The sequence below is a fragment of the Phasianus colchicus genome, chromosome 28 (genome assembly GCF_987193195.1).
Source record: "Phasianus colchicus chromosome 28, bPhaCol1.hap1.1, whole genome shotgun sequence".
In the NCBI taxonomy this organism is placed as follows: domain Eukaryota; kingdom Metazoa; phylum Chordata; class Aves; order Galliformes; family Phasianidae; genus Phasianus; species Phasianus colchicus.
In genome coordinates, this window is record NC_143463.1 from 3383558 (window position 1) to 3407029 (window position 23472).

General features: G+C 55.8%; 4 protein-coding genes and 1 non-coding gene across 6 annotated transcripts; 2 read left to right on the top strand and 3 right to left on the bottom strand.

The window, feature by feature from the left end:
- Positions 1-106: 106 nt before the first annotated feature.
- Positions 107-3500, bottom strand: PLPPR3 (phospholipid phosphatase related 3). Of its 2 annotated transcripts, XM_031604216.2 has the most exons (8): positions 3462-3500; positions 2904-2994; positions 2513-2698; positions 2310-2439; positions 2021-2216; positions 1892-1949; positions 1648-1821; positions 107-1571 (listed from the first exon to the last, which is right to left on the bottom strand). In XM_031604216.2, exons 2-8 carry the CDS (start codon positions 2976-2978, stop codon positions 375-377), a joined length of 2016 nt encoding a protein of 671 aa, XP_031460076.1. In that variant the 5' UTR covers positions 2979-2994; positions 3462-3500; the 3' UTR covers positions 107-374. The 2 variants fall into 2 exon arrangements, with proteins under 2 accessions (XP_031460076.1, XP_089982025.1); XM_090125899.1 differs by lacking the exon at positions 1892-1949 and having other exon boundaries at positions 2318-2439.
- A 1319-nt stretch (positions 3501-4819) lies between these two features.
- Positions 4820-7153, top strand: CFD (complement factor D). Its single transcript, XM_031604218.2, has 5 exons — positions 4820-4977; positions 5275-5428; positions 5535-5679; positions 5891-6148; positions 6813-7153. The coding sequence occupies exons 1-5, from the start codon at positions 4917-4919 to the stop codon at positions 6990-6992; spliced, it is 798 nt and encodes a 265-aa protein (XP_031460078.2). The 5' UTR covers positions 4820-4916; the 3' UTR covers positions 6993-7153.
- Positions 7154-8159: 1006 nt separating this feature from the next.
- MED16 (mediator complex subunit 16) lies at positions 8160-17898 on the bottom strand. Its single transcript, XM_031604215.2, has 14 exons — positions 17663-17898; positions 17403-17510; positions 16734-16903; positions 15648-16079; positions 14655-14760; positions 13851-14006; positions 13304-13515; positions 12839-13045; positions 11781-11991; positions 11469-11602; positions 11119-11311; positions 10647-10863; positions 10228-10311; positions 8160-8905 (listed from the first exon to the last, which is right to left on the bottom strand). The coding sequence occupies exons 1-14, from the start codon at positions 17796-17798 to the stop codon at positions 8779-8781; spliced, it is 2493 nt and encodes an 830-aa protein (XP_031460075.1). The 5' UTR covers positions 17799-17898; the 3' UTR covers positions 8160-8778.
- A 310-nt stretch (positions 17899-18208) lies between these two features.
- On the top strand, positions 18209-18315 carry LOC116235901 (U6 spliceosomal RNA). Its single transcript, XR_004168433.1, has one exon. It is a non-coding gene; the product is annotated as a U6 spliceosomal RNA (small nuclear RNA).
- Positions 18316-18421: 106 nt separating this feature from the next.
- R3HDM4 (R3H domain containing 4) lies at positions 18422-23394 on the bottom strand. The gene is made up of 8 exons (XM_031604214.2): positions 23236-23394; positions 22335-22489; positions 22102-22220; positions 21356-21479; positions 20966-21051; positions 19896-19981; positions 19688-19743; positions 18422-19126 (listed from the first exon to the last, which is right to left on the bottom strand). The coding sequence occupies exons 1-8, from the start codon at positions 23286-23288 to the stop codon at positions 19023-19025; spliced, it is 783 nt and encodes a 260-aa protein (XP_031460074.2). The 5' UTR covers positions 23289-23394; the 3' UTR covers positions 18422-19022.
- Between the last annotated feature and the right edge of the window lie 78 nt (positions 23395-23472).

Genomic DNA, 23472 nt, shown 5'->3' on the forward strand with positions numbered 1-23472 from the left:
GCGCTCAGCCCATGGTCACGCAGCCCCTCCCAGCACCGCTCCCCCATCTCCTCCTCCCCCCCCCCCCAAAAAAAAAACCGAAGCAGCAGCGGGGGCTGCACCCCCCCCCCCCCGTGCAGCGCTGAGCCCCACAGCTCCCACACACAGCCACGTGCTGCCATTCCCCAAAGCCCTTTTAACACCGACTGCTCCCCCACCCCACACACCTACAATACCATCATCCGAATAAATTAACACCCCCTCAAAAAAAAATAACAAACAAAACATCAGCACCTGTTTTAGAGAGAAAAAACTGAAGTCCAAAAGTGCTCGGGCCCACACCCCCTAGGGGGGGCCCAAACCCAAGGGGGGGGTGGGTTGGGGGATGGGTGGGCTCAATCCTTAAACCTGCGCCCTGCTGGCATTTTCCTATAGAAGCTGTCAGCATCGCAGTCCGTGAGCACGTCGCGCTCAGCCGCCTTCCTGCGCAGCGTGGCCTCACGGCTGGCAGCACCCAGCAGCCCCTCACCCACATCCCCCCTCTCCGCACCCCCTGCAGCCCCATGGATGGCCGCCAGGCTGCCGTACCGCGGCTCTTCCTGCTCCACGTCGCTCAGCGAGGAGCCGGGCGAAACTCCGGCGCTCTTGGCCTGGTGAAAGGCACGAAATTCCTTCCCCACCTCACCCAGCTCGTAGCCATCCTCAGCACTTTTCGGGGCCGCCTTCCACTCCCAGGGCCCGTTCCCTGCGTTGAGATGCACCACGGGGTGGTGAGGGGCGTGAGCGTCGATGGTGACGATGCTGGAGCTGTCGCGCTCCGAGGGCGAGCGGTACTGCGAGGAGTCGGAGCTGGTGGAGGACGAGGAGGTTTCCGAATGCTTGGGGGTGCTGGGGGCCGCGCTCTGCGGTTTGGACATGGCGATCACCTGCATCAGACGGGGTGGGTTGGCGGTGCGAGGTGCGCTTTTTTCAGCCACCATCACCCATTTGGCTCTCACGGCCCCGCCGCCGCCCGCCGCGCTCTCCTCGGGGATGTGCACCAACGGCGCTGCGCCGGGACGGGGTGGGAGGAGAACCCTTGGGCCCAACGCCGTGCGCTCAGGGCGAGCCTGAACCGTGGGGTACAGCGCCGGGGGCACCTCCTCCTCCACCTCCTCCGCCCCTCCACGGCCTTCCATTGCCTTCTGCTTCCACTCGGAGATGAGCTGCTTGGAGCGCGAGGCGTCCAGCGGCACGTGGATGGTCATGTGTCGACGCGCGGCGTCCTCCATGGAAGGCGTGCTGACGCGTGGCAGCGTGTTGCTGAAGGTCACCATGTTCTCCTTGGCCATGGGGCTGCGCGGTGCCAGCAGATCCACGTCCACGCTGGCGCGTTTCAGGCTGCCCAGAGAGTTCTTGTCGCGTGGCACCGGGCGCACGGCCGCCTCTTCCTCCTCCAGGCGTGGGGTCAGTTCATCAGTGCTCACTGATTTGTTCTGCTGGTACACTGCGTCGTGGCCGCGCTGCGTCAGCACCCGGAGAGCATCCTTGGCTGGAGCTGGCATCGGGATTCTCTCAGTGGGGGCACGGAAGTTGCCCACTGCATGATACGCCTGTGGGGTGGGGGACTGTGTTTAGTGTGGCTGCAGGGCAGCACACAGCACAAAAACCCCGGCCTGTGGAACCCACCAGGTACGCGGCGATGCCGGCGCCAATGAGGAAACCCACGTAGACATCAGTGGGATGGCTGCGGTACTGCGTGATCTGCGTCAGCCCGCAGATACCAGCGGCGATGGCGAAGGCGAAGACCAGGATGGGCTTCAGGAGCTTGGTGCTGTCCGAGATGGTGGAGTTGAAGTACATCTGGAGGGAGAGGAGGAGAACATCAGCCGTGTGGACTCAGCCATGGAGCCACGTGGCATTCCACACTCACCGACACATAGACAGCGGCGAAGGCGGACAGCGTGGCGTGCTGGGATGGGAAAGTCTTCCTGCAGGAGAGCACAGGGCTGAGCTGCAGCGTGCTGTAGGGCGCGGGACCGCTCTGCCCTATGGCACATACCTGGCAGATAGGATGGCGTGCTTGTCGGTGCCAGCGCAGATATCCTGTGTGATGTAGGGGTTGGCATCGCAGGGTGTGCCCAGCAGGGTGTAGTTGGGCTTGCAGACGGTCAGGAAGAAGGGCGCATGGTAGCCGGTGGCCAACTGGATGACATCGGTCACCAGCGCAGTGGCGCAGAGCCCGAAAACGTGGACACCTATGGGGGGCACAAAGGGCTCGGATTCCACCTGCAGGGTTGATGCGCCCACCCCAATCCCGAAGCCATGGGTCAGGCGGTGGCACAACGTACCCACAAACCTTACGGTGCGGCGCAGGAAGGAGTTGAAGTTGCAGCCACCAGCGTTGATGCTGCCTTCGGTGCCGGCGCGGCCCTTCAACCGAGACTGCAGGCAGTACACCAGACCCTCCCCAAGCATAATCTACAGGGGGGAACCGTGCTCAGTGCAACCCAAAAAGCAGCAGGACCCGGCCCTGTAGTGGTGTGGGACGCACCGAGGCAGCAGGGGCGGCGAAGGCGAGGCTGAGCAGCATGAGCAACGGGATGAGCTCCTCACTGCTCTCCACGTAGGGCATGGAGAGCGCGCGGTCGTGGCACTGGAAGCCCACTTTGGCTGGCTTGAAGAGGTCGGTGAGCTCCAGGAAGTACAGCGTCACGATGGAGGAGGCCACGATGGGCAGCTGGTGGGGTGGGGTGGGTGGAGGGGGGGGGCAGGGAGGGCTCATTGCCCACCTCAGTCCCTCCAGGTCCCATTTGGTGCACTCATGGGGACACGGGTGATGGCACAGCCCCACGCATAGCAGGGGCTCAGTGCGTGGTGGCATCGCAAGGTGGGGAGGATGTGACCCACCCCCACCCCAGACCCCCACCCACCCCCACACCTACCTCCACGAAGTAGAAGCAGGGCAGGAGCGTCATGCTGTCCTTGGGAGCCTTGGCTTTGTCCTTCGGGGAGATCATGGTCCTGGGGGGGGCCCTGCGGGGGGGATGGGGGGCTGTGACAACAGGTGGGGTGAAGATTGGGGGTCGTGGAGGATGAACGGAGGGGTTGTGCCACCCTCAGGGCAGAACAGGGGGTGGAGAACCGGGGAACCCCCCCGGCCTCAGCTCCCAGAAACTTCCGACAAGTACTGAGTGCGATGAGGGATGGAGGGGGGGGGAGACGGGAGGGTGGTGCGGGGGGAGTGGGGGCAATATAGGGGGGCAGTACTGGGGTTGGGGGCAGCACCGGAGGGATAGCAATACGGATGGACACTACGGGATGCAGCACCGCGGGGGGGAGAAGGTGGGGGGGGGGCAGTAGCGGGGCAGCCCCGCAGCAACCGGGGACGATCGTAGCGCGGTGCCGCAGCCCCGGGCGGGGGCCGGGAAGGGAGGGGGGGCGCGGAGGGGGCGCGGCCCTTTGTGTCCCCGCGGCCGCCTCCCCCCCCCTCCCCTACTCACCTCGGCTGCAGCCGCCCCTGGGGGGGTTGGGGGGGGGAATCCGGGCGGGGGGGGCACGGGCGGAGCCGGGGACGTCCGCGGGGCTCCCGCAGCGCGGGGCTGCTGTGCCTCGGCGGAACGCGGCTGTATCCTCCGCCGCCGCCGCCGCCGCCTCCTCCTCCTCCTCCGCCCCCTCCCCACCGCCCCCCGCCCCGCCCCGCCGCTCCCGGCCGCTCTCGGGGCGCTGAACCGCTGCGGGGACGCGGAGGGGTGGTGGGGAGGTCGGTAAAAGGAGCGGGCGGGGGGTCGGGTGCGAGACAAAGGGATCGGGGGGGGCGGCACCGAGCGGGGGCGGTGCCCCCGTGCTGCTTTATGTCCCCCACCGTGCGGCGCATCCAACCCCCCCGCGCTGCTCCGCACCTCCAGAAGGCGGCTGTGCCCCCCGGGTTTGGCAGAGGGTCCGGACCGCGTTTCCTACCCCACTCTGGGACCCCATCCCACCCCTCCCCACCGGGAATCGGCCGCCTGCCCCCCAAGCAGCCCCCACCTCTTGGTTCAGTGCCGCCCCCCCGGAGCCCCACTGCCCCCCCCGTGGGGTCAGACTCGGCACCGCCGAGTTCAACCCGGCTCCCGCATTCGGGAAACTCCCCAAATTCAGAGCCGGGGCATCTGGGATCAGCTCTGCGCCTCTGCGCTTTGCCCTCGTTCCATTTTTGACCCTAAGTGAGCAAAAATCTCCTGGCGTATTTAACGTTAAATCCCGAATCATTGCAGTTAAGCCGCTCTGACCGGGCCCGGAGTGCAGAAATCCCGATGTCACAGACCGCCAGCACGGCCCCCTCCCCACGTGGATGGAGACAGACATCGCCGGGCTCACGGTGACTCCGGTGCCACGGCTTTGGCACAGCTGTAGCTCAGGATAACTGAAATAAACCCCAAGAGATTTGATGCTGATAAAAAGCAAAAAAACAACCTGCAGTCCCAGTCGAGGTTCCCTTCTCAACACTTCACTTAACATCACAGAGCAGCAGCACATGGGCCATATGGGGTCGGGGTGAGGGCTGTGCCGTAGGATTGGGTTGGGACATCCACCCCGGTGCTGCCCCACTGCTCTGTGTGGTGCTGGGAAGGGCTCAGGGCTGTGGGGATGTGACTCTGCTTTGTGGCACCGAGTGGAAAGGCAGAGGGGCCATCACTCCTTGGACACCCCGACCTCTTTGTCCCCACAGCCACCGACCCCTCGGTGCTGCAGAAATCCCCTCCTGCTGCTGCCAGACCCAGCAGCTGGGAACGGCTGCTTCCTCCTGAAGTTGTCCAGGAACGCTTGATCCGTTTTATAATGGAGAGTTGAAGCACATTTGGCATCGCCTCGCTGCGGAAATCCCCTCCTTTTTCCCTTCCTGACCTCCCCGTGGCCCCAAACTGGATATAAAACCAATCCCCATCCCATCCCCGGAGCAGCCTCTCACTGCAGCCATGGGGCCGTGTGCTGCTGTTGGGTCTGTCCTCGTCCTGATGCTGGGGGCCGTGGTGGATGGTGAGCGTGGCACGGGGTTGGGATTGGGATGGGAACAGAGCTGAGTGTCCTCAGGAGGGCTGTGGGCTCTCGGTTGGTGGGCAGAGACCCATCGTGGGGTCACAGTGACACAGAGCAGCATCGCACTGCGCTTCTCTGGGGGTGGCTGCGAGGGACATTGGGGAGCTTAGAGAAATGGAGACCTCGTGTAGAGTCAGGAAACCCCACTGCGGTCCCTAAGGGTGTGGGGAGGGGTCTCGAGGGGTCTCTCATTCTGCTGTCCCCCAATTAACGCTGTCTCTCCCCGCCCTGCACCAGCACAACCCCGGGGTCGGATCCTTGGGGGTTCGGAGTCGCAGCCCCACCTGCGGCCCTATATGGCTTCGTTGCAGCTGGACGGGCAGCACGTCTGCGGGGGATTCCTCATCGCCCCCCAGTGGGTGCTGAGCGCCGCGCACTGCACCGAGCAGATGTGAGTGATGTGGGGATGCGGGGGCTGCACCCGGTGTTGGGGGTGGGGGGACTCCGAGCCCTGCAGCCCCCTCAGCTCCATCTGAGCCCCTTCCCTCACCCCACAGAGGAGATAAACGCTTCCAGGTGCTGCTGGGTGCTCATTCACTGACGGAACCGGAGCCCTACAAACGGCTGTATGATGTGAGGGCACAAATCGCCCACCCCGGCAGCAACATCCACAACAACCGGGACGACCTCCTGATGCTCCAGGTGGGCTCCCCTCCCCTCCTCCCGACCCGCACTCACCTACCTTCTCCTCTTGGTCCCCTCGACCCCTTTGCATCCCATGGAGCATCCCGCTCCAGCCGTGTCGGAGCATCTCCATCCATCCCCACGATGCCGACCCCAAGCTGCATCCTAGGGGCTGCCCGGCTGTTTGCCGCATCCCCCTGACCCCTCTGCCTTTTTCTCTCGGTGGCAGCTGGAGGAAAAAGCGGAGCTGAACGAACACGTGAAAGTGCTGCCTTTCCAACGCGTGGACCGAGAGGTGGCGGCCGACACTTTGTGCGATGCTGCGGGATGGGGGACGGTGACACACAGCGGGAAGCGACCGGATCGGCTGCAGGAAGTAAAGCGTCCGGTGATCAGCAGAGAGCTCTGCAACCACCGCACCCGCCACGACCGCACCATCACCGAGAAAATGATGTGCACCGACTCCCGGAAGAAGGATACCTGCAAGGTCAGAGCCCTGGGAGGAGATGATCCCCATGAGGGGTTTGGGAGAGGAGTGGGAGGATGCTGGGGAGAGGTGAGGGTGGGATGGGGTTTCATCCCTGCACCTGGGTGAGAAGAGGGGTCCCAGTATAAGAAAGACAGAGAGCCGTTGGAGAGGGTCCAGAGGAGAGCCACAGAGATGAGCAGAGGGCTGGAGCAGCTCCCCTACAGACAGGCTGAGGGAGCTGGGCTTGTTCAGCATGGAGAAAAGAAGGCTGCAGGGTGACCTCATTGCAGCCTTCAGTACCTAAAGGGAGCCTACAAACAGGAGGGGAATCAACTCTTGGAAAGGGGAGATAACTGCAGGACGAGGGGAAATGGTTTGGAGTTGAGGGAGGGGAGATTGAGGTTGGATGTCAGAGTGGTGAGGTGCTGGAACAGCTGCCCACAGAGGCTGTGGATGCCCCGTCCATCCCTGGAGGTGTTCAAGGCCAGGTTGGATGGGGCCCTGGGTGGTGTTAAATGTGGAGGTTGGCAGCCCTGCATGTGGCAGGGGGTTGGAAATTCGTGATTCTTGAGGTCCCTTCCAACCCTGGCCATTCTGTGAAGGCTGGCGGGGGGGGACAGCAGTGAGACTGATCCAAAGCTGCAGCCTGAGAAGCACGTGGCAATGAGTTTTGTCCCTGCAGGGTGACTCCGGGGGTCCTTTGGTCTGCAATGGTGTGGCTGAGGGGGTGGTGACAGCTGGCTCTCGTGTCTGTGGCAACTACAAGAAGCCAGCCATCTACACCCGCATTGCACCCTATGCTGAATGGATTGACAGCATCATGGCCTCCAGGGATGGGGATGAAGACGTGGCCAGACGTTGAGCCCACGCTGCTGGGCACAGAGGGGGATGGGGACCCTGAGCTTCTGGGGTGGGGTGGGGGGGGGGCTGAGAGATGCCCAGGGAGGGGGAAGCACTGCTGCAGGCTTTGCTGGACACATCTGTATTGCAACCACCACAATAAAGCAACGCCAATTTGCTGCAGGCAGAAGTGCACTGAGGGGGGTGGGGGGATGCTGAGATCTGGGGGATGCTGAGATCTGGGGGTGGCAGAGCCACGACAGCCCCATGTCATCCCCATCATCCCTGACCCCATCCCTTACTGCACACAGCCCCTATAAGCCATGGGGGTCGGACCCCATGCCCCCCTCCCAGCATTGTTCTGAGCACCCCAAAGGAGCAATGCTGCACCCCACAGCATGGTAAGGTTGGGTGCATGGCAAGGGACTGCCTGCATGCACATGGCCTGGGCAGGCTGCAGGAACAGAGCACTGCTCTCCTCTGTGTGCCACAGACATTAAATAACCCCAAAGTGCTCCTCCAGAGAAAGGAGATGAGCAAAGAGCCACGTTGCTGAGTTTTACTTACAGGGGAAAACCACCCCGACAAGGAGTTGTAGTTTCCTAATTAGCCATCTGACTGTCCTTAATTAGCAGAAGAATAGCACAGACCAGCTCTGCAGAAAAACATCAGAGCTGAGAGCTGAGCTCTTCACCACCAGCTCAATTTTTCACTAATAAATGAAAACTCACTCCCAGGGGGATGTGAATATTAAAAAAAAAATGCCATCATCCTTCCCTTAAATGGTCTCAGAGGACACCCAGATGTATATCCAGCTGAGCAGGAATTCAGCCAAGCCCCACATTGGCTCCAACCACCCTCACAGAGCAGCTAAAAGCACTCAGATTTCGGTCTGAGTTGTGTGCTAGGAAAGCTCTTCCTCCAACACACCGCAGCACTCAGCTTTGTCTGAAGCTGCAGACTTATAGTAATCTTCATTACCCCAAGTTTTCTCCTCTCCTGCCTGTAATAATCTGATAGAAAGTTGAAAACCATTTGATTTTACAAGTGCTCACAGCTCCTTTCCTAACAGAGGTGCAATTCACACCACTTCCCTGCTTTTCTTGTGTTGATGCATCAGCAGCCCTGGGCTCACAGCACAACCAAAGTCACATGAAAGAGGGCTGAAGTTCTGCAAACAAACCAAACATTCTGTACGAAATTAAGGGAGCTTTTTATTTACAAAAGAGCTCAAAGTTACGTGGCTGGGTTTGCTCCAGGCAGCAAGCCTCATGTTCCTGCTCCTCCATCCATCAGAACACAGATAGATACAAAGAAATCTCCCAGCAGAAGAGCCAAATTCACTCAGATGCAGAAGGAAACAGGAACTGACCAGCCATGCTTCCCAAGCAGCCCACAGCAAAGGAGAAACACAAGGAACCAAGCGTTTGTTCCTCCCTCCTTGGAGATGCTCTGTGTACCCCCAGAGCCCCTCATTACCACTCAGTTTGTGCCACGTCTGACTGCAGGGCTCAGTCATTCTGCTTGGTCAGCCCAGAGACACACGAGGGCAGCAGGTTTTCCACCCCCCTTCCCTGGCCATTGGCTTCCAGCTGACGTTGCCTTTGGTGGCAATGGGAAAACTTGACAGAGTAAAGCCTAAAAGGAGCCCCTCAAAAGCTCCTTTCCTTCCTTCCCTCTTTTCTTTTGTTGAAGCTGAAAGACCAATGCAAGAAAAACATATCAGCACACCCAGCCAAGCACTGGGTGCTGTCTCACAAGGGCTGCAGCTCCTCGTTCCCAGCTCTTCCACTTGGCACCCGTTGTTCTCAGGAATAGCTGAGGGGCATCCTCCTCCACAGCCCCCCACACAGGCAGTTTTTGACCCAGCGTTGCTCCCACTGCTTCACAGCAGTGACTTTGTTTGGAGATTTCAGCATCGTAACGCAGCCACACCTGGAAAGGAAGAAAGCAGAAGAGAGTTACAGCCTGGCACAAAGATGGGAAGGCCAGGAAACAAACCAGCAACGGTCATACATTGAGCAGGGAGGGAGGAGGAAATCATCTTCTGCCATTTGCAGGTGATGTTTTTGAACACTGAAACATCTTGGGACAGAGGGGTGAGCTCACTGCAGCATTTCAGTACCTAAAGGGAGCCTACAAACAGGAGGGGAATCAACTCTTGGAAAGGGTTGATAACAGCAGGACGAGGGGAAATGGTTTGGAGTTGAGGGAGGGGAGATTGAGGTTGGATGTCAGAGGGAAGTTCTTTGCTATGAGAGTGGTGAGGTGCTGGAACAGCTGCCCAGAGAGGCTGTGGATGCCCCATCCATCCTTGGAGGTGTTCAAGGCCAGGTTGGATGGGGCCTTGGGCAGCCTGGTCTTGCATTAAATGAGAAGGTTGGTGGCCCTGCATGTGGCAGGGGATTGGAGATTCCTGATCCTTGAGGTCCCTTCCAACCCTGGCCATTCTGTGATGCCTTCATACAACAGCCCCCAGCTGTTATTTCTACACAAAACAGCAGACACTCAATCCTGTATAGATGATCTGCTACAGAGACTTTCTATTAAAACTAATAATTAGAGCCAATTCAATCAAGTGATGGTGATGGATGCTCTTTTGTGAGGGGACAGCACAAAAGAACTCCAAAAGCAAACTGAAGTTTGAAAGATCACCCAAAAAACAGGACTGTATTTGCACTCACTGCCTCCTCCCCAAGAACAGGGGAGCCTGCAGGCTGAGCCAATAAATCACCAATAGAGACCCTACAGGCAAATTCTGGTCTCTGTTTACCTTTGTCATCTGACCATCCTCCTATTTTTCTGTTCAAGCAAGACCATATTTATCTCACATTGCAGCATTCAGCCTTTAGATAAAGATTATTTCAACTTCAGGAATGAAGTTAATTCTCAAAGAGCTGTGGTTACTCTGCAAGGCAAGGCAGTGAGACTTTAAATTTAAACAGCCACACTTGCAATGATAGTAGCAGCTATCCTGAATCAGCCCTGCTGCTCTCCAACAAGTATTTAAGGATTTTCCTCTTCCACATCAGGGATATCTTAAACATAGCCACAAGTGCTTTCTTTAAATGCAAAGTGCCATAATTTCTTAATTTAGAAGCAGCATTTCCTCCTGCAGGCGTAAATCACATGAGAAGTTACTGGGATACCAGCTGGGATGGTAAACAGAGACCAAGGGAGCTTTTGAATGACAAAAGGCAGTTTGAGCTTCTGCCAAGACCTCCTCTGCATGGAGGGGATTAGTCTGCATCGCTTACCTGGTACACGACTTGCATTCTTCTGTAGGGTATGCTCCTAAATGAAGCCTTCTCAGATGATCAATTTTGGGCTGACCAGGTGCCCTATGCAGGAAGAAGAATGGGATCATTTCTAGGGTATCATTTTCTACAAGCTGTTGCCAGGACAGTGAGCTGCATTTCAATGGCCAGTGGGGCCCAGGCTATGACTACATACTCTGTGAAGTGCCACTGGATTCAAAGGCATGCTGACATCAATCTAAACACAAACCAGCACTTCTCCCCCCTCCTCCTGCCATCTCATTTCAGTTCTTTAACTCACTAATGACTGGGAACTCAAGCAAAGAGAATAAACCCTCTTGTGACACAAGCATCCCAATGACCTCTCAGATCTGGAGAGATTTCAACCACACCATCTATTTGTTCCTATATCTTTGTACCTTACAAAGGCATCAAACTGGGAAGAGACAGTGTGACCAATGAGCCCAGGAGCTTTTCCAAACTGCAGCCTGACAAGCTGTTTGTTTTGCAGCTTGCTGATAATGCCATCGTTGATAGGCAACCAATCAATATTGGGAATGAGCAACTGGCTGGGCAGGAGGCAACACTCATCTATCAGGGTATCATCTGGCTCTGTGATGTGATTTTCTTCACGACCTGCATGGAAAATGAAGCAGAAAGAGAGAAAAACCAGCGTGATCTTTACACACCTCATTTACAGACCGAGAGAAGTAGATGCAGTTTCCTCCTCCATCCTCCAACACAGCACAGGGAACAATGAGGCTGGCAGCTGCACTTGCCCTTTCCAAACACTACAGACCCACTCAAGGGTTACCCCCTGCAATTATTTCTAACGTGCACAATCCAAATTAAGCAAGATCCTTTTGTTTGAGGAAACTGGCAAACACTTACAGCACAGCCAGAGTTTAGTTAGAAGCCTGAAGAGGAGGGACATGCTGTCCTGAGTGTCAGAGGTTGCCGTGTAGACGGGGAGGCAGCTTGGTTTCAGCAGCCCCCAAATACGAATCACCACCATCAGCTCCCTGAACATGCCCAGGGATGCTCCATCTCGCAGGAAGCTGTGGCCTGGCCTCACAGGAGAGCCCTGCAAAGAGAAACATTTTGGGATTGGGGCTTAAACTCAGCCTGCTGGAGCTGCTGTTCCATTTGCAGGATAGTAGGCAAGGCTTGTAGAAGATGCCACGGAGCTCAGAGGTGTAAGAGGTTCATAAAAGACTGTTTTTGGAAGCCCAGGCTCTCACCTGGTTAGGCAGGCTGGCCAGTAGATAGAGCACAAAATCCCCCACCCACTGGATGAGTTGCTGCAGAGATTGCAACGTGTTCATCTCCAGGACAAACTCCTCTGTCTTTAAGTTGATCATCACCTTGTCAATGTCTGAAACAGAAGCAAAAACATCTGGTTCAATCAGGAGATGGACCCACACTCCACCCTCACCTCCTTCTTTCTCAAACCCAGGAAGCAACTACAAGCTTGTGACATTTCACACTGAGTCTAAAAGGAGCTGATGCAGGATATTCAGAAAGCTGTGCCTGACATTACCAGCAATCCCCACCTATATCTGTGATCTTGGAGCAGATCTCTGTGAGCCGATCCCCAGGACTCTTATCTGGGGTGTTGAGGAAATGCGGGCGCAGCAGTGACTTCAGGGTGCAGCTGATGGCAATCAGGAACAGCTTGGCATGGTAGTCACAAACACGGGCTATCGTGCTGGAGGAGAGCTTGCAAAGAGATGCTTTCATGGCAACAATGCGTGTGGCGAGAACCTGAGGGACAGAGACATGAGAAAACATTCAGGAGTGAAGCTAGAAAGAGGATCAGCTCATCAACTGCTTTATCCTCTGCTCTGCATCTCTGCTGTGTGAACAACTGAACAGTGAATGCTGTCTCACTCACATACAGTCCTATTGCTCCCAGTAGTCTGACCCGACCTCTGTCAAAAATAGCCTCTAACATCTCACCAGAACTTCCCAACAGGTCGAAAATAGTGACAACAAACACTGTGCCAAGAGTGGCTCTTCACACCTCAAGCATTGCTCCAGCAGAGCATTCAGAGACAGCACAGGCAGGTTGTTACAGCTCTGTTCACAGAATCACAGAATGGCCAGGGTTGGAAGGGACCTCAAGGATCATGAATCTCCAACCCCCTGCCACATGCAGGGCCACCAACCTCCACATTTAATGCTAGACCAGGCTGCCCAGGGCCCCATCCAATCTGGCCTTGAACACCTCCAGGGATGGATGGGGCATCCACAACCTCTCTGGGCAGCTGTTCCAGTACCTCACCACCCTCTCTGTAAAGAATTTCCCCCTGACGTCCAACCTCAATCTCCCCTCCCTCAGCTTAAAACCATTTCCCCTTATCCTGCTGTCACTCACCCTTTCAAAGAGTTGATTCCCCTCCTGTTTGTAGGCTCCCTTTAGGTACTGAAGGCTGCAATGATTCACCCCACAGCCTTCTTTTCTCCAGGCTGAACAAGCCCAGCTCTTTCAGCCTGTCCTCATAGGGGAGGTGCTCCAGTCCCCTGATCATCTCTGTGGCCCTGTTGCTGAGACCCTCTCCCTGTGCCCACTCCCTCTGCTGTAAAGCAGGGAGATTCCACTCTTGCTGACCTGCTGCAGGGCTGCACTCTGCCGTGTGTACTCTTCATGCAGCTTCTCCACCAGGTTTTGGACCATGTTGGGCTGGACGTGGAGCAGGATGTCCCACCAGTCATAACCAGTCACCATGCAGTACTCCAACAGGAACAGCAAGTGGCGCAGGGAGGTGTTCATATCCAGCACATGGCCCATGGAGGGGGAGATACGAAGCATGCTCAGCTGAATGGAGGAGGCAAAGGAAAATTCCTATCAAGAACTGGCTTGAAAACACTCCACAAAAGCTACTGCGTAACACAGGGTGACCTGCAGCTCATTGCTGGCCTGAAGATACAAACCAAAGTAAAGGGATGCATCACACCTTGTTTAACACGGATCATGCAGCTGGAAATGGCATTCCCAGAGCTTTCCAGAATGATCCATCACCATTTAGAGAGATAAAGAGAGATCCCATGAGAGCAGCAACACAGAACACACTACCTTCCCATGGCTATCGATGCCAGCCAAGGCCAGAGACGTCCAGGAGAGCTGCATGGCTTTGAAGTGAACAAGGGGGCCAGTAGTTCTCTGCCTTTTGATAGTCTGCTCATCCACTGGGCGCTGGGAAGAAGAGCCATGGAAGACAGCCATCATTTGCAGGGACAGGCGATGAACAATGTGGACACTGCCATCATGAAAAGCCAATGCCAGACCTGGGGAGAGATGACAACCAAAGCTGAGCAAGCAAATTCTGGTATAACCCTGACCTCACCCAGCAAAACAACCACTGAAAGTGCGTGTGGCAACAACACAGCACCCAAAGGCTGTGGGCTTGTAGGCACATTCATGCCTTGAAGCCACACCAGCATTTCAGAGGTATGCATCCTCCCTGGAAATGAAACAGGACGAGCAATGCCTTGGAAAGTTTCTGCATCAATCTCTCATATGTGTTGTTCTGAGTTACACACAGCTACAATTCAGAAGATGAGGAGGGAAAGTTTCAGGCAGACATCAGATATTTAAGAGAAAGAAAACAGAGACTCCTTACCCAGTCCAGGGAAGAATTTGGTGTCGTTTGCCACCTTCAGATCAGTATTTGTGAGGGAGATGGGCAACTTGGGCAGAGCCACAGCTGAGACACGATCCAAATCATTGGTGGCAGAAAGAATTCGCCATTTCAGGATCATGGGTTGCTTGTCTCCAACTTGGAAAAACAAAGTGAGGCATCTCAGTCCAAAGGGGTCAGAAAACAGTGCCCCTTCCTGATTTCTGCCCACACTTCTTTGTGCAGACCAGTGTATTTCCCCTGCATCTCCCCCCATTCTTCTGAGCTCAGTAACCACACCAATAATGATTTGTTTTGCTCTATCAGTTGATAGTTGGAGTTGATGCAAGGCTCTGCTGGTGCTGATCAACAATTCTTTATGTTAAACAACCCTTTGCATTTCAGCAGAGCAAACAGCACGGATTTGATGCTGTTATATTTCAAATAACTGAAAAAGTGGAAGAGATGTGCAGACAGGGCAGCTCAATGAAGCTACTTGCACACTGCACCATTTTTTCCTTTAGAAGGCTCAGCTTGCTCTGCTCTCAGCAGGAAGAGTGGTTGCACAGCAAAACAGAAAAATGCCTTTTATTGAGTGAAAGTAACAACTTATAAACCACTTCCTGGAAACCATCAATTTGTTGCCTAAGATGCAAACAAATGGATGGAACAGAGCGTGTGGCTGAGAACACCTGAGATACAAATAAATATGTGATAATGGATTGGAGTTCCCTGCCTTACCACTCTCATTCAGACCTCCTCAAGACCAGACACTCCTGTTCTTAAGTCCTTGGTGCTGGAACTCACCCACAGGAGAGATTTGCTGGAAGATGTTGTTGACAGGCAAGCCCTCTTTCCGCAGAGACCAGCACTCCACAATGCTGTTGTTCTGGTTGGAAGCACAAAGCAACACCTGCAGAAGGGAAAACCACACTGTTTGTAGGCACAGCATTCACAACATTACCCAGCTACATTTTCAGCCCCTCTCCCCTTCTGCTCCGAGGCTCTTTTTCCTAATTAGCCCATACAGCACTAATGAAAAGCAAAGGATTGTATCATCATAATGGTGAGGGCTCCAGCTCTAGCTAGAATGAAAGAGAGGCAGAACTGTGCAGTGTTATCACAGCCTGTGCTTCTCCATATCACTGATGATCTCACCTCTCACAAATCTGTAACCTGCCAATGCTGCCCCATGCATCACAGACTGAACATGAAGAAAAGGGCAGGAACAGAGCTGACTTTGAAGGCAAAACAGAAGCTGTGTTCTCCAACACAGCACTCCATCCCAACCACAAGGAACAGGAGAGAGAAGAGTTTTGCAGCTTCACTGAACCACTCTGATTCCCACAGTCGTATTACCCCAGCAAATAGAGTTAAGCTGCTAAATTAAGTCACTTGGATCAAGAGCTCCAAGTGTTCTGGAGAGGGACTGCTTTGAAGGCTTCATATCTCAGAACCTCTCCGGATTGTCCAGCAGAACTCCCACAACACCCAATGTGCAGAGTCATAAAATAAAGGCAATGCATTATCAGATTAATGAAGAACGGGGCTTTTCAGACTGCTTTTCAGACTGCTTTTCCAGGAAGCTGGAAGCGTCATCCACGACACTCCCAGACCTATCAAATGCAACCTGCTTGAATGAAACTGGATGAGCAGCCAGCCCAAAAACAGCAGAGAATCACTGCAGGATGCGATTGCTCCCTCTTACAGCCTTGAGATGAAGCCACAGGAGGAATAAACTGCTGTCTCCTTTCTATACCCACTTAAATCCTACTTGTTTCATCAACAGCAGATGCTCACCTGTTCTGACATATCCCGAGCAAGGAATTTCAGGTGGGTGATTGCTGGGTATTTGTCCTTGCGGGCAGGGTCGGTGGTGCAGCGCATGAAGAGGGAAGGTAGGATTTCAGTGTCTATCTTGCATTTCTCATTCACCACGCTCACGCAGACTTTGTAGAACTGGACAGGGGAGGCACTGCTGCCATCTGAAGTGGCCACCACGATGTTTCCCCCACCAGTGAAGGCGACATCTGCCAAAGCAACGCGGCAACGGAGGCGGCAAAGGCTTTCTGTGGATGTCAGCACCTGCCCGTTGGGTTTCAGGAGGGAGACTGTCACCAGACCACTGATGGTCACAGCAATCCAGCCCTCCATAGGCTTCCCACCAAACAAAGTCAGCGACGGAGAGAATTTGACCCTGGAAAACTTCTCCCCAAAGTTGGACGCTCCAGACTGCGAATGGAGATGGACAACACAAAGATGTCAGCATCTGATGCCTGCAGTGCACCCAGAGCTGCAGAGTTCTGCTCTCCTGAGTCGCTGCAGCAAGGTCAGCAGGGCTAAACAGAATCCAGGCATCGAGCTCATACACCCAGCTCTGAGATGTGAGCGTGGGGAAGGCTTCTCCCCACGTTATAAGCAGCTGCTGCCCAACACAATGCACGGCCCCATTACGTTTCTGTGCAAGACTTAACATTTGAGAATGCAGAAAAGACTTTATTTTTTTTTTTTGGAATTGGAATTAGACACGCTTCAAAACAAACAGCTGGTCTCTGTACACGTTTGGCTCCCGTTACCAAATCCCTGCAACAAACCTCCTTACCTCAACTGCATTTCTGCTGAGGTACCCATGGGAGACCAGCATGTGGTTTTATCTCCGTTTTCCAGCCATGGAGATTGAAATAGGCTGACTAAGACAAGCTTAAAGCACCAAGAGAAACGAGGCACCCCACCTGCATTCCTCAGCAGGAGCTAGAAAGCATTTAACTTGAAAGATCTCCCTATCTGACATGCCCAGCACCACAGAAGAAACCCACGGCAGAGCAGAAAAACACAGAGGAGTTTCCCAGCTCCCCCATCAATGACCCAAACCAACCCTTGACGAACCTTCTCCACATGCAACGCCAGCTTTACACCATTGTGCAGCCAGGACAGGGCCACCACTGGATCTCCCTCCACCATGCTGCCCACTGTGTTCTCCCAGCTGTTGGCCAGGTGGTCGGTCATGCTCCAGCACTTGATGTGACCGTCTGCATCTGCTGAGAGCAGCCTGGAGCCTGCAGAGACGCACAGCCCTGTAAGAACCCTGGGTGCTGCCAATCTCCAGGTGAGGAACCAAACCACCCTGTGCAGCTCTGATGGAGCCTAGCACTTTGTAGCTGCGAAGCAATGCCAAATTACACGGAGTGGCACAGCACTGGTGTGGAAAGTGGCCTGAAGTAGGAGTGGTTTTCCTGCAGGGAAGTTGGGGAGAGCTTTTAGGAGGAGAAGACAGCAATGGGACAAGGGGTTTTAAATGGTTTTAAACTGGAAGAGGGTCGATTTGAGTGGATATCAGGGAGAAATTCTTTACTACGAGGGCAGTGAGACACTGGGTGCTCAGTGTGGCTGTGGATGCCCCTCCTTGGAAGCATTCAAAGCCAGGCTGGATGGGGCTGCAAGCAACCCGGTGTCCCTGCCTACAGCAGGGGGTTGGAACGAGGTGACTTTAAAGGTCCCTTCCAACCCAAAAACTGCTCGGTGATTCTGCAAACGTTGAGAAGGCCTCGAGCTCACCCGACTGATCCCATTCCAAGCAGGTGATGGCTTCCACGTGGCCGGAGTTGACGGAATGGACGTCCCAGGGATGCTCCGTGTCGATGATGTGAACCATGTGGGTGAGATCTGCACGAAGCCAGAAACGAAACCCCCAAACCATTACCGGCCTGCAGCAGGGAACGGGGCCCGCTGATACTGCTGGAATAGCGGAGGGACCCCGAGAGAATCGCGGGGTTGGGGTACGGGGGGTTTAAAGGGGGATTTGGGGGGGTCCGCACCGCGCTCCTCCTCGTTGCGAAGGTCGGTGGTGAAGGCGATGAGGTTGCGGCAGGACCAGGCGCACACCAGAGGGATGGAAGGGCAGTGGTCGCTCTTCGGCCGCTTCTCCCATTCGCACACGTACGCCAAATCCATCACCGCTCCCTCAGCGATAAGAAACGACGCGGAGGTTTAAGGGGATGGGGGGGAAGGATGCCACCTGGAGCGGTACCACGCATGCGCCGCCGTGCCAGGACCCCCGCGGGGCTGCCCGCGCCGCGCCGCGCTCTTTCAGGCACTGCCGAGGACAGCCCAGGCGGAGGTCCTCACCGCCGGGTGGTAACTTGCATAAAGCGCTACCCAGAAGCCCCGCGGTGCGAAGAATAGATTATAAAGTCTTAGAATATGGAAATATTACGGTAAAAACATTAAGAGCTAGGATAATTGCAGTTAAAATGAGTGTGTTACGAAGCAGAGGTTTTTTAGAAGTAAATTTAAAAGTCACTCTATTCGGAAAAGAACTACTCTATTGGGCTATATATACTCTTCTGGGGGAAGAGCGACTCGTGCTCGCTTCGGCAGCACATATACTAAAATTGGAACGATACAGAGAAGATTAGCATGGCCCCTGCGCAAGGATGACACGCAAATTCGTGAAGCGTTCCATATTTTTCTTTTTCTACCACAGCCTTGTCCCTTTTGGCTCAGCACCAGGCTCCAAGCCCACCCTGGCCCCACAGTTCCCCCCCTCCCAGCCCTAAAACACAAACCACAGATCATTGGAGCACCACACTTTTATTGTTCCGGCACGAATGCCGCCCGTTTCTGACGCACACGCACAAACACGAGGCACCACCCTTGCTCATGCCCCAACCTGCTGCAGGTGGCTGCACACAGAGCACATCCCTGGGGCCAGCACTTCTCCCTTCCCGCCCCCACACATACAAATATACACATAAAAAGACAGCTATGTTACATTTAAAAACAGCCCTGCTCCATGCTGCGGCCAGCCAGCTAGCTCCAGGGATGCCTGAGGGCTGTGCCCGTTGTCACGGAGGTGTCAGAACACACAGAGCCACCCCACAGGCTCCAGGCGCTTCCGCTGGCTGAGCCCAGAAGCATCCAGCCCAGCAGCATGCCAAGGGCCTGGCATCATTAAAAGCACACGGGCTGTGGGCACACGGATGGGGCCAGGATGCCCTGCCATGGCCCATCTGCAGCCCCACAACACACTGCAGTGCCTGCGGGGAGGCTCAGCCTATTCAGCAAGGAAGGGACAAGCCCCATGTGCAGGTCACAAGGAACAGAGCCCACGGAGGCCATCAGTGGGGAAGCAAAGCCTTCAGCGTGCTGAGCATGGGGCAGGGCAGCCCCTCGCTGTCAGCTCAGCTGCTCCAGGTAGTCCGAAAGCAGCAGCTCTGGGGGCAGGAAGACGTGGTGCTTGTTGCTCACTTTCATTTGGCGTTTCCCTTCGATATCCGAACCTGGTGGGCAAGATGGAAGAGTTAACAGAATGCTTCAACCCAAAGCCCAGCCCCCACCAGCAGCTCACTGGGTTCCTGCGGTTCTGTTTCATGCCCTGCAGAGGAGCTGCCACCTCCAGCCCCCTCCGCAGGCACCCACTCTGCTTCATATTATCAGGGCTCTTGTGCTGTTTTGAACAAGGAGCAAACTCCACAAAGACACAGAGTAGAGCTTCTCTCCCCTGCTGTGGCAATGACACCTACAGAGAAACCCACAACCAGGCTCTGCAGGGGGGGGGGAGGCAGTGAGTGGGGCTGAGCACAGTGATCTGCTTTGAGCCACCCAAGCCCAGAAATAAGAGGGGAAGCCTAAGCACTGCTGCATGTGGCATCATGAGGTAGAGCTGCTCTGGCCATGCTCAGAGGCCACAGCCTGGTGCAGGGAAGCAGCAGAGTATGGTTATCTGCAAGCTGCAGTGAGAGGTGGGGCCAGGGAAGGCAGGGAGGAAGAAGCTGGGCTGGAGAGGGGAGATAGCAACAAAAAGGAAAAACAAGAAACAAAAACAAACATGAGGCTCTTACTGGCAGAGACGAGGTCCATGTACTGGCAGAGTGCGTGGAGCAGGAGTCGCTCAAAGCTGGGGGAGGCAGGGGACTGGGTTAGAGCTGATGTGCTTCACACCAGCACTGCCCTTCCCTGAGCTGTGCCAGGGAGCCCAAGGATCAGAGTGGGACACAAGGAGCCAGGAGCTCTGGGCTCAGCCCCCTCGCGTGCCCACAGCAGGGATACCTGTTGTCCATCAGTGCTGTGTACACAGAGTGTGGAGTGACGGAAAAGAAGGTCAGCAGCTCCTCCTCCAGGCACTCCAGCATCCCCTGCAAGGAACAGCAAAAGAATCAGTGAGGAGAGGGCAAATCCCATTAAGGGGAGACGGTGTGCCATGCCCAAGCTGCCTGTCCCCAGGTAGCTCCATGCCCCACAGCCAGAGGGCTTTGCCTTTGAAGAGCTGCAGACCCAACAGCAAATACTTGGCCATCCCAACCACTGTCCTCTGCTACATCCACAAAGCTCAAAGCACGGCAGGAGATGCAGGATAACAGGGAGGTACGTGGCAGCGAGGCCCAGAGCAGAAGGGAATCCAGCCCTGCCAGCTCCACACTTTGCGTGCCAAATGCTGGCATCGTTCCTCACAAGTGAAGTGGCAATAGCCAGAAGAGCCTCGAGCTTCCCATCTCCTCCTCTCCTGACAGCCAAAGTTCAGCTGGAGTGCAGCTCTCCACAGCACTGCAACCCCAGAGACAAGCAGCAGTCTCAGTTGAGAGCAAACTGAGAAGAAGCCAAGAGGCAGGAGGAGCTGAGGCTGCTTTTAGAGACAGAGCTCTAATTAGAGCAGGGAAAACAAACAGCACCACTGAGAACAGAGCAGGGAGCCAGGCACCCTGGGCTTGGGCACAAGGCCACTGTGTTGCAGCACGGGTTTGCCTGCTCAGCACATTGTGCAGTTTGACCCCTTTCAAAAGGCAATTAAGTTTTTGAAAGTATCCCTGTATAGACAAGTCTGAAGACCCCAAAGGTTGGACTGCTGCTCCAGTTGGCAAGCATGCTTGGTTTCCACTTATTGAACTGAGACAGGGAAACAACCAGGTAAAAAACAACCTGCATGTCCCAGAAGACCTCAGCTAACCCATGAAAACCTCTCTGCATGGGGAGCTGAACATCTGCTGTCAGCAAGCCACTGCTCCAAAGGTCACACAAAAGCAGGTGTGTATTCCCAGGAGCTCAGCACTTGCTGGCAGCTCAGGAACAGCACCAAAACACACCCCAAAGCCCTGCCCCCACCCCTCATGTCCCCAGCTCACCATAGGGATCCTGCCACGCTTCAGGGTGGAGCGCAGGCGGCGGCTGATGCGCTGGAAGCACTCCTTGGGTGTGTAGGCAGGGTGCTCTGGAGCCAGCAGGGGGAAGAAAAGGATTTAAATGGGGTCTGCAGCCCCGTGGCATCACCTCACTGAGGTGCTCAATGTGCCCCCCAGGACCCCAGCCAGCTACTGCAGCCACAGCTGGGCCACATAAACTCCCACTCAGGTTCACGATGGGGTTTTGTGGGGACTCTACTCCCTTCAGGCACTGTCATATCCCTGCCATGACTGGATGGTGCAGGGAGCACCTCAGGAAGAAGCACCCTTCCCAAAGTGCATGTAAGGGAGGGAAGGGAGAGGCTCTCTCCACCCGGCTTCCCCTCCCAGCACCTTTCCACTTCTCTTTGTTTTTCAAGGGCAGCTTCCTCTTGTGCTTCTTCCTGGCTTCCTCCTCCAGGTAAAGCAGGACACGCTCTTGCTCTTCTCCTGACCGGTTCATGAAGTCATTCCAGATCTGACAACACAAGCATGAAGCCCCAATGCAGACATTACAGGGAACTTCCCGGTATGCCCAAGCCTGTGCCTTGAGGAGATGGATGTTTGGCACTCAGAACCAACAAGAAGGTGGCTTTCTGCAGGGAGTCCAAGTGGTGACACCTCCATCCATCCACGCAACCCAGCCAGATAGACATCAGGCTTTCCAAGCCTGGATTGAGTAAGAGCGGAAAAGCTTCACAGCACCCAGAGTGCACAGAGACCACACTTATAGCCCTGCAGCCAGAACTGTGAACATCTAACACAGGAGAGGTGCCAGAAGACGAGGTCACAGGGGAGGTACAGCAACACCACCCGGGGTGTATGGAGCAACCGAGGTGTTTGGCAAGAGGCCTGGTGTGGAGGAAGTGCTGCAACTCACTCAAGCTTACCCTCTGCAGCTTGCCCAAAGAGCTCCCAGCAGCACTTCAAATACAACAAAAACAGCAGCAGACCCCAAACCAGCCAAAGCACAGCACCCACTGCCAGGCCAGACGCGTGTATGGACTCTGAGGGGAATGCAGGCAGCCCCTCTGCCTGGGGCAGCAAGGTACAAGCACTCCACATGCTGTAGGGCAGCAAAACAGGCAGCCCCATCCTACCTCCACATAGGTCTCGTTGTTGCAAGCCTCGGTGAAGATGCTTGGGGTGGCAGAGTGGGCGAGCTCAGCCTCATTGTTGCCACATTCATCTCGCTCCAAGAGTGACATCAAGTAGCGAGCTGGGGAGGAAAGCAACAGCAGAGCCCCTGAGTCTGGGGGCAGGGTCCTCACAGAAGCCCTCACTGCAGGCAGTGTAGGGAATTGGGGGTAGAGCACAGCCACCCAAGCCTTACTGTTCTCCAGCCTCTGCAGGCTCTTGCGCCCCTTGGCTTTAGGGATGAGGTCGGAGTTGCGGATGGCCTTGTTGATGTAGTACTGCTTCCGCTTGGAGGGGGAGAAACGCTTGGATGGGGAGCTCTCCAGCGGTGGCAGGCAGTCCTCGATCCTCCTGCAGGGATGGGACAGAAGGGCTGAGCTCCTGAGGCCCCTTGGGCCCATGGTGATGGCAAGGTAGTGCAAACTAAGTAGCCTCCAGCAACAGCGTTACTGCAAGAAGGCAACAACCCTGAGCTCCACCGAGACACTCGGAGGCGTTTGGCTTTTATTAGTAATGATGACGTAGTCAGGGTGTTGTTTAGATGTAGGCACAGTTGAAAGAATGATCATAAATGGGTGGATTTAACAGGAAGGTTGAACTGAGCGATCAGCACCAAGCTCCCTGGGCACCTACAGCAAACTGCTTTGCTATCAAAGTTGACCAAAGCCCTGCCAAGCACGGGAAGTTTCACTGCCTTTCTCTCTTTTCCCACTTGCTAAAGTCTCTGCACCACCAGCTTCCCCTCTGCTTTGTGGGGATTTCCTTTAGCAATAGGAGAGGGGCAAAAAACCAAAACAAAACAACCCAAACAAACGCAACAAACCAAAACAAACAGCAGGCGGAAGGGCAAACAGGGAGCACAGCCAGCACAACCAGCACAACCAGCACAGCCGCCCAGGGGCCGAACACAAATCGCTCCTCACGGGTCGAGAGGTCGCAGCCCCCCCCAACCCCCATCAGCACCCCCAGGCCCGGACAGCGCCCTTCCGGCTGCGTTCCCGGTACCGGCGGAGGGCAGCGGCCGGGGGGGGGGACGGACACCCCGCTCCCAGCAGCACCACCCGGATCGCCCCGCAGCCCCTCCCCGCCACACTCACGGGAAGGGCTCCGGGGAGCCGCGCACCGCCGCACCGCCCGGCAGCACCACCATGGCTCGGCGCCGCGCCGCCGCTCCGGCCTTAAAGGGACCGCGGAACCGGGCCCTGCTCGGCCCGACAGGAAGTGACGTCACTAAAAGGGCGGGTCCTGAGCGCGCTCGCCCACCCAGCCGCAAGGCGGCGCTGTAGCAGCGCCCCCAAGCCTCCGCGCGGCTCCGCGCCGCGATATTTGCATGC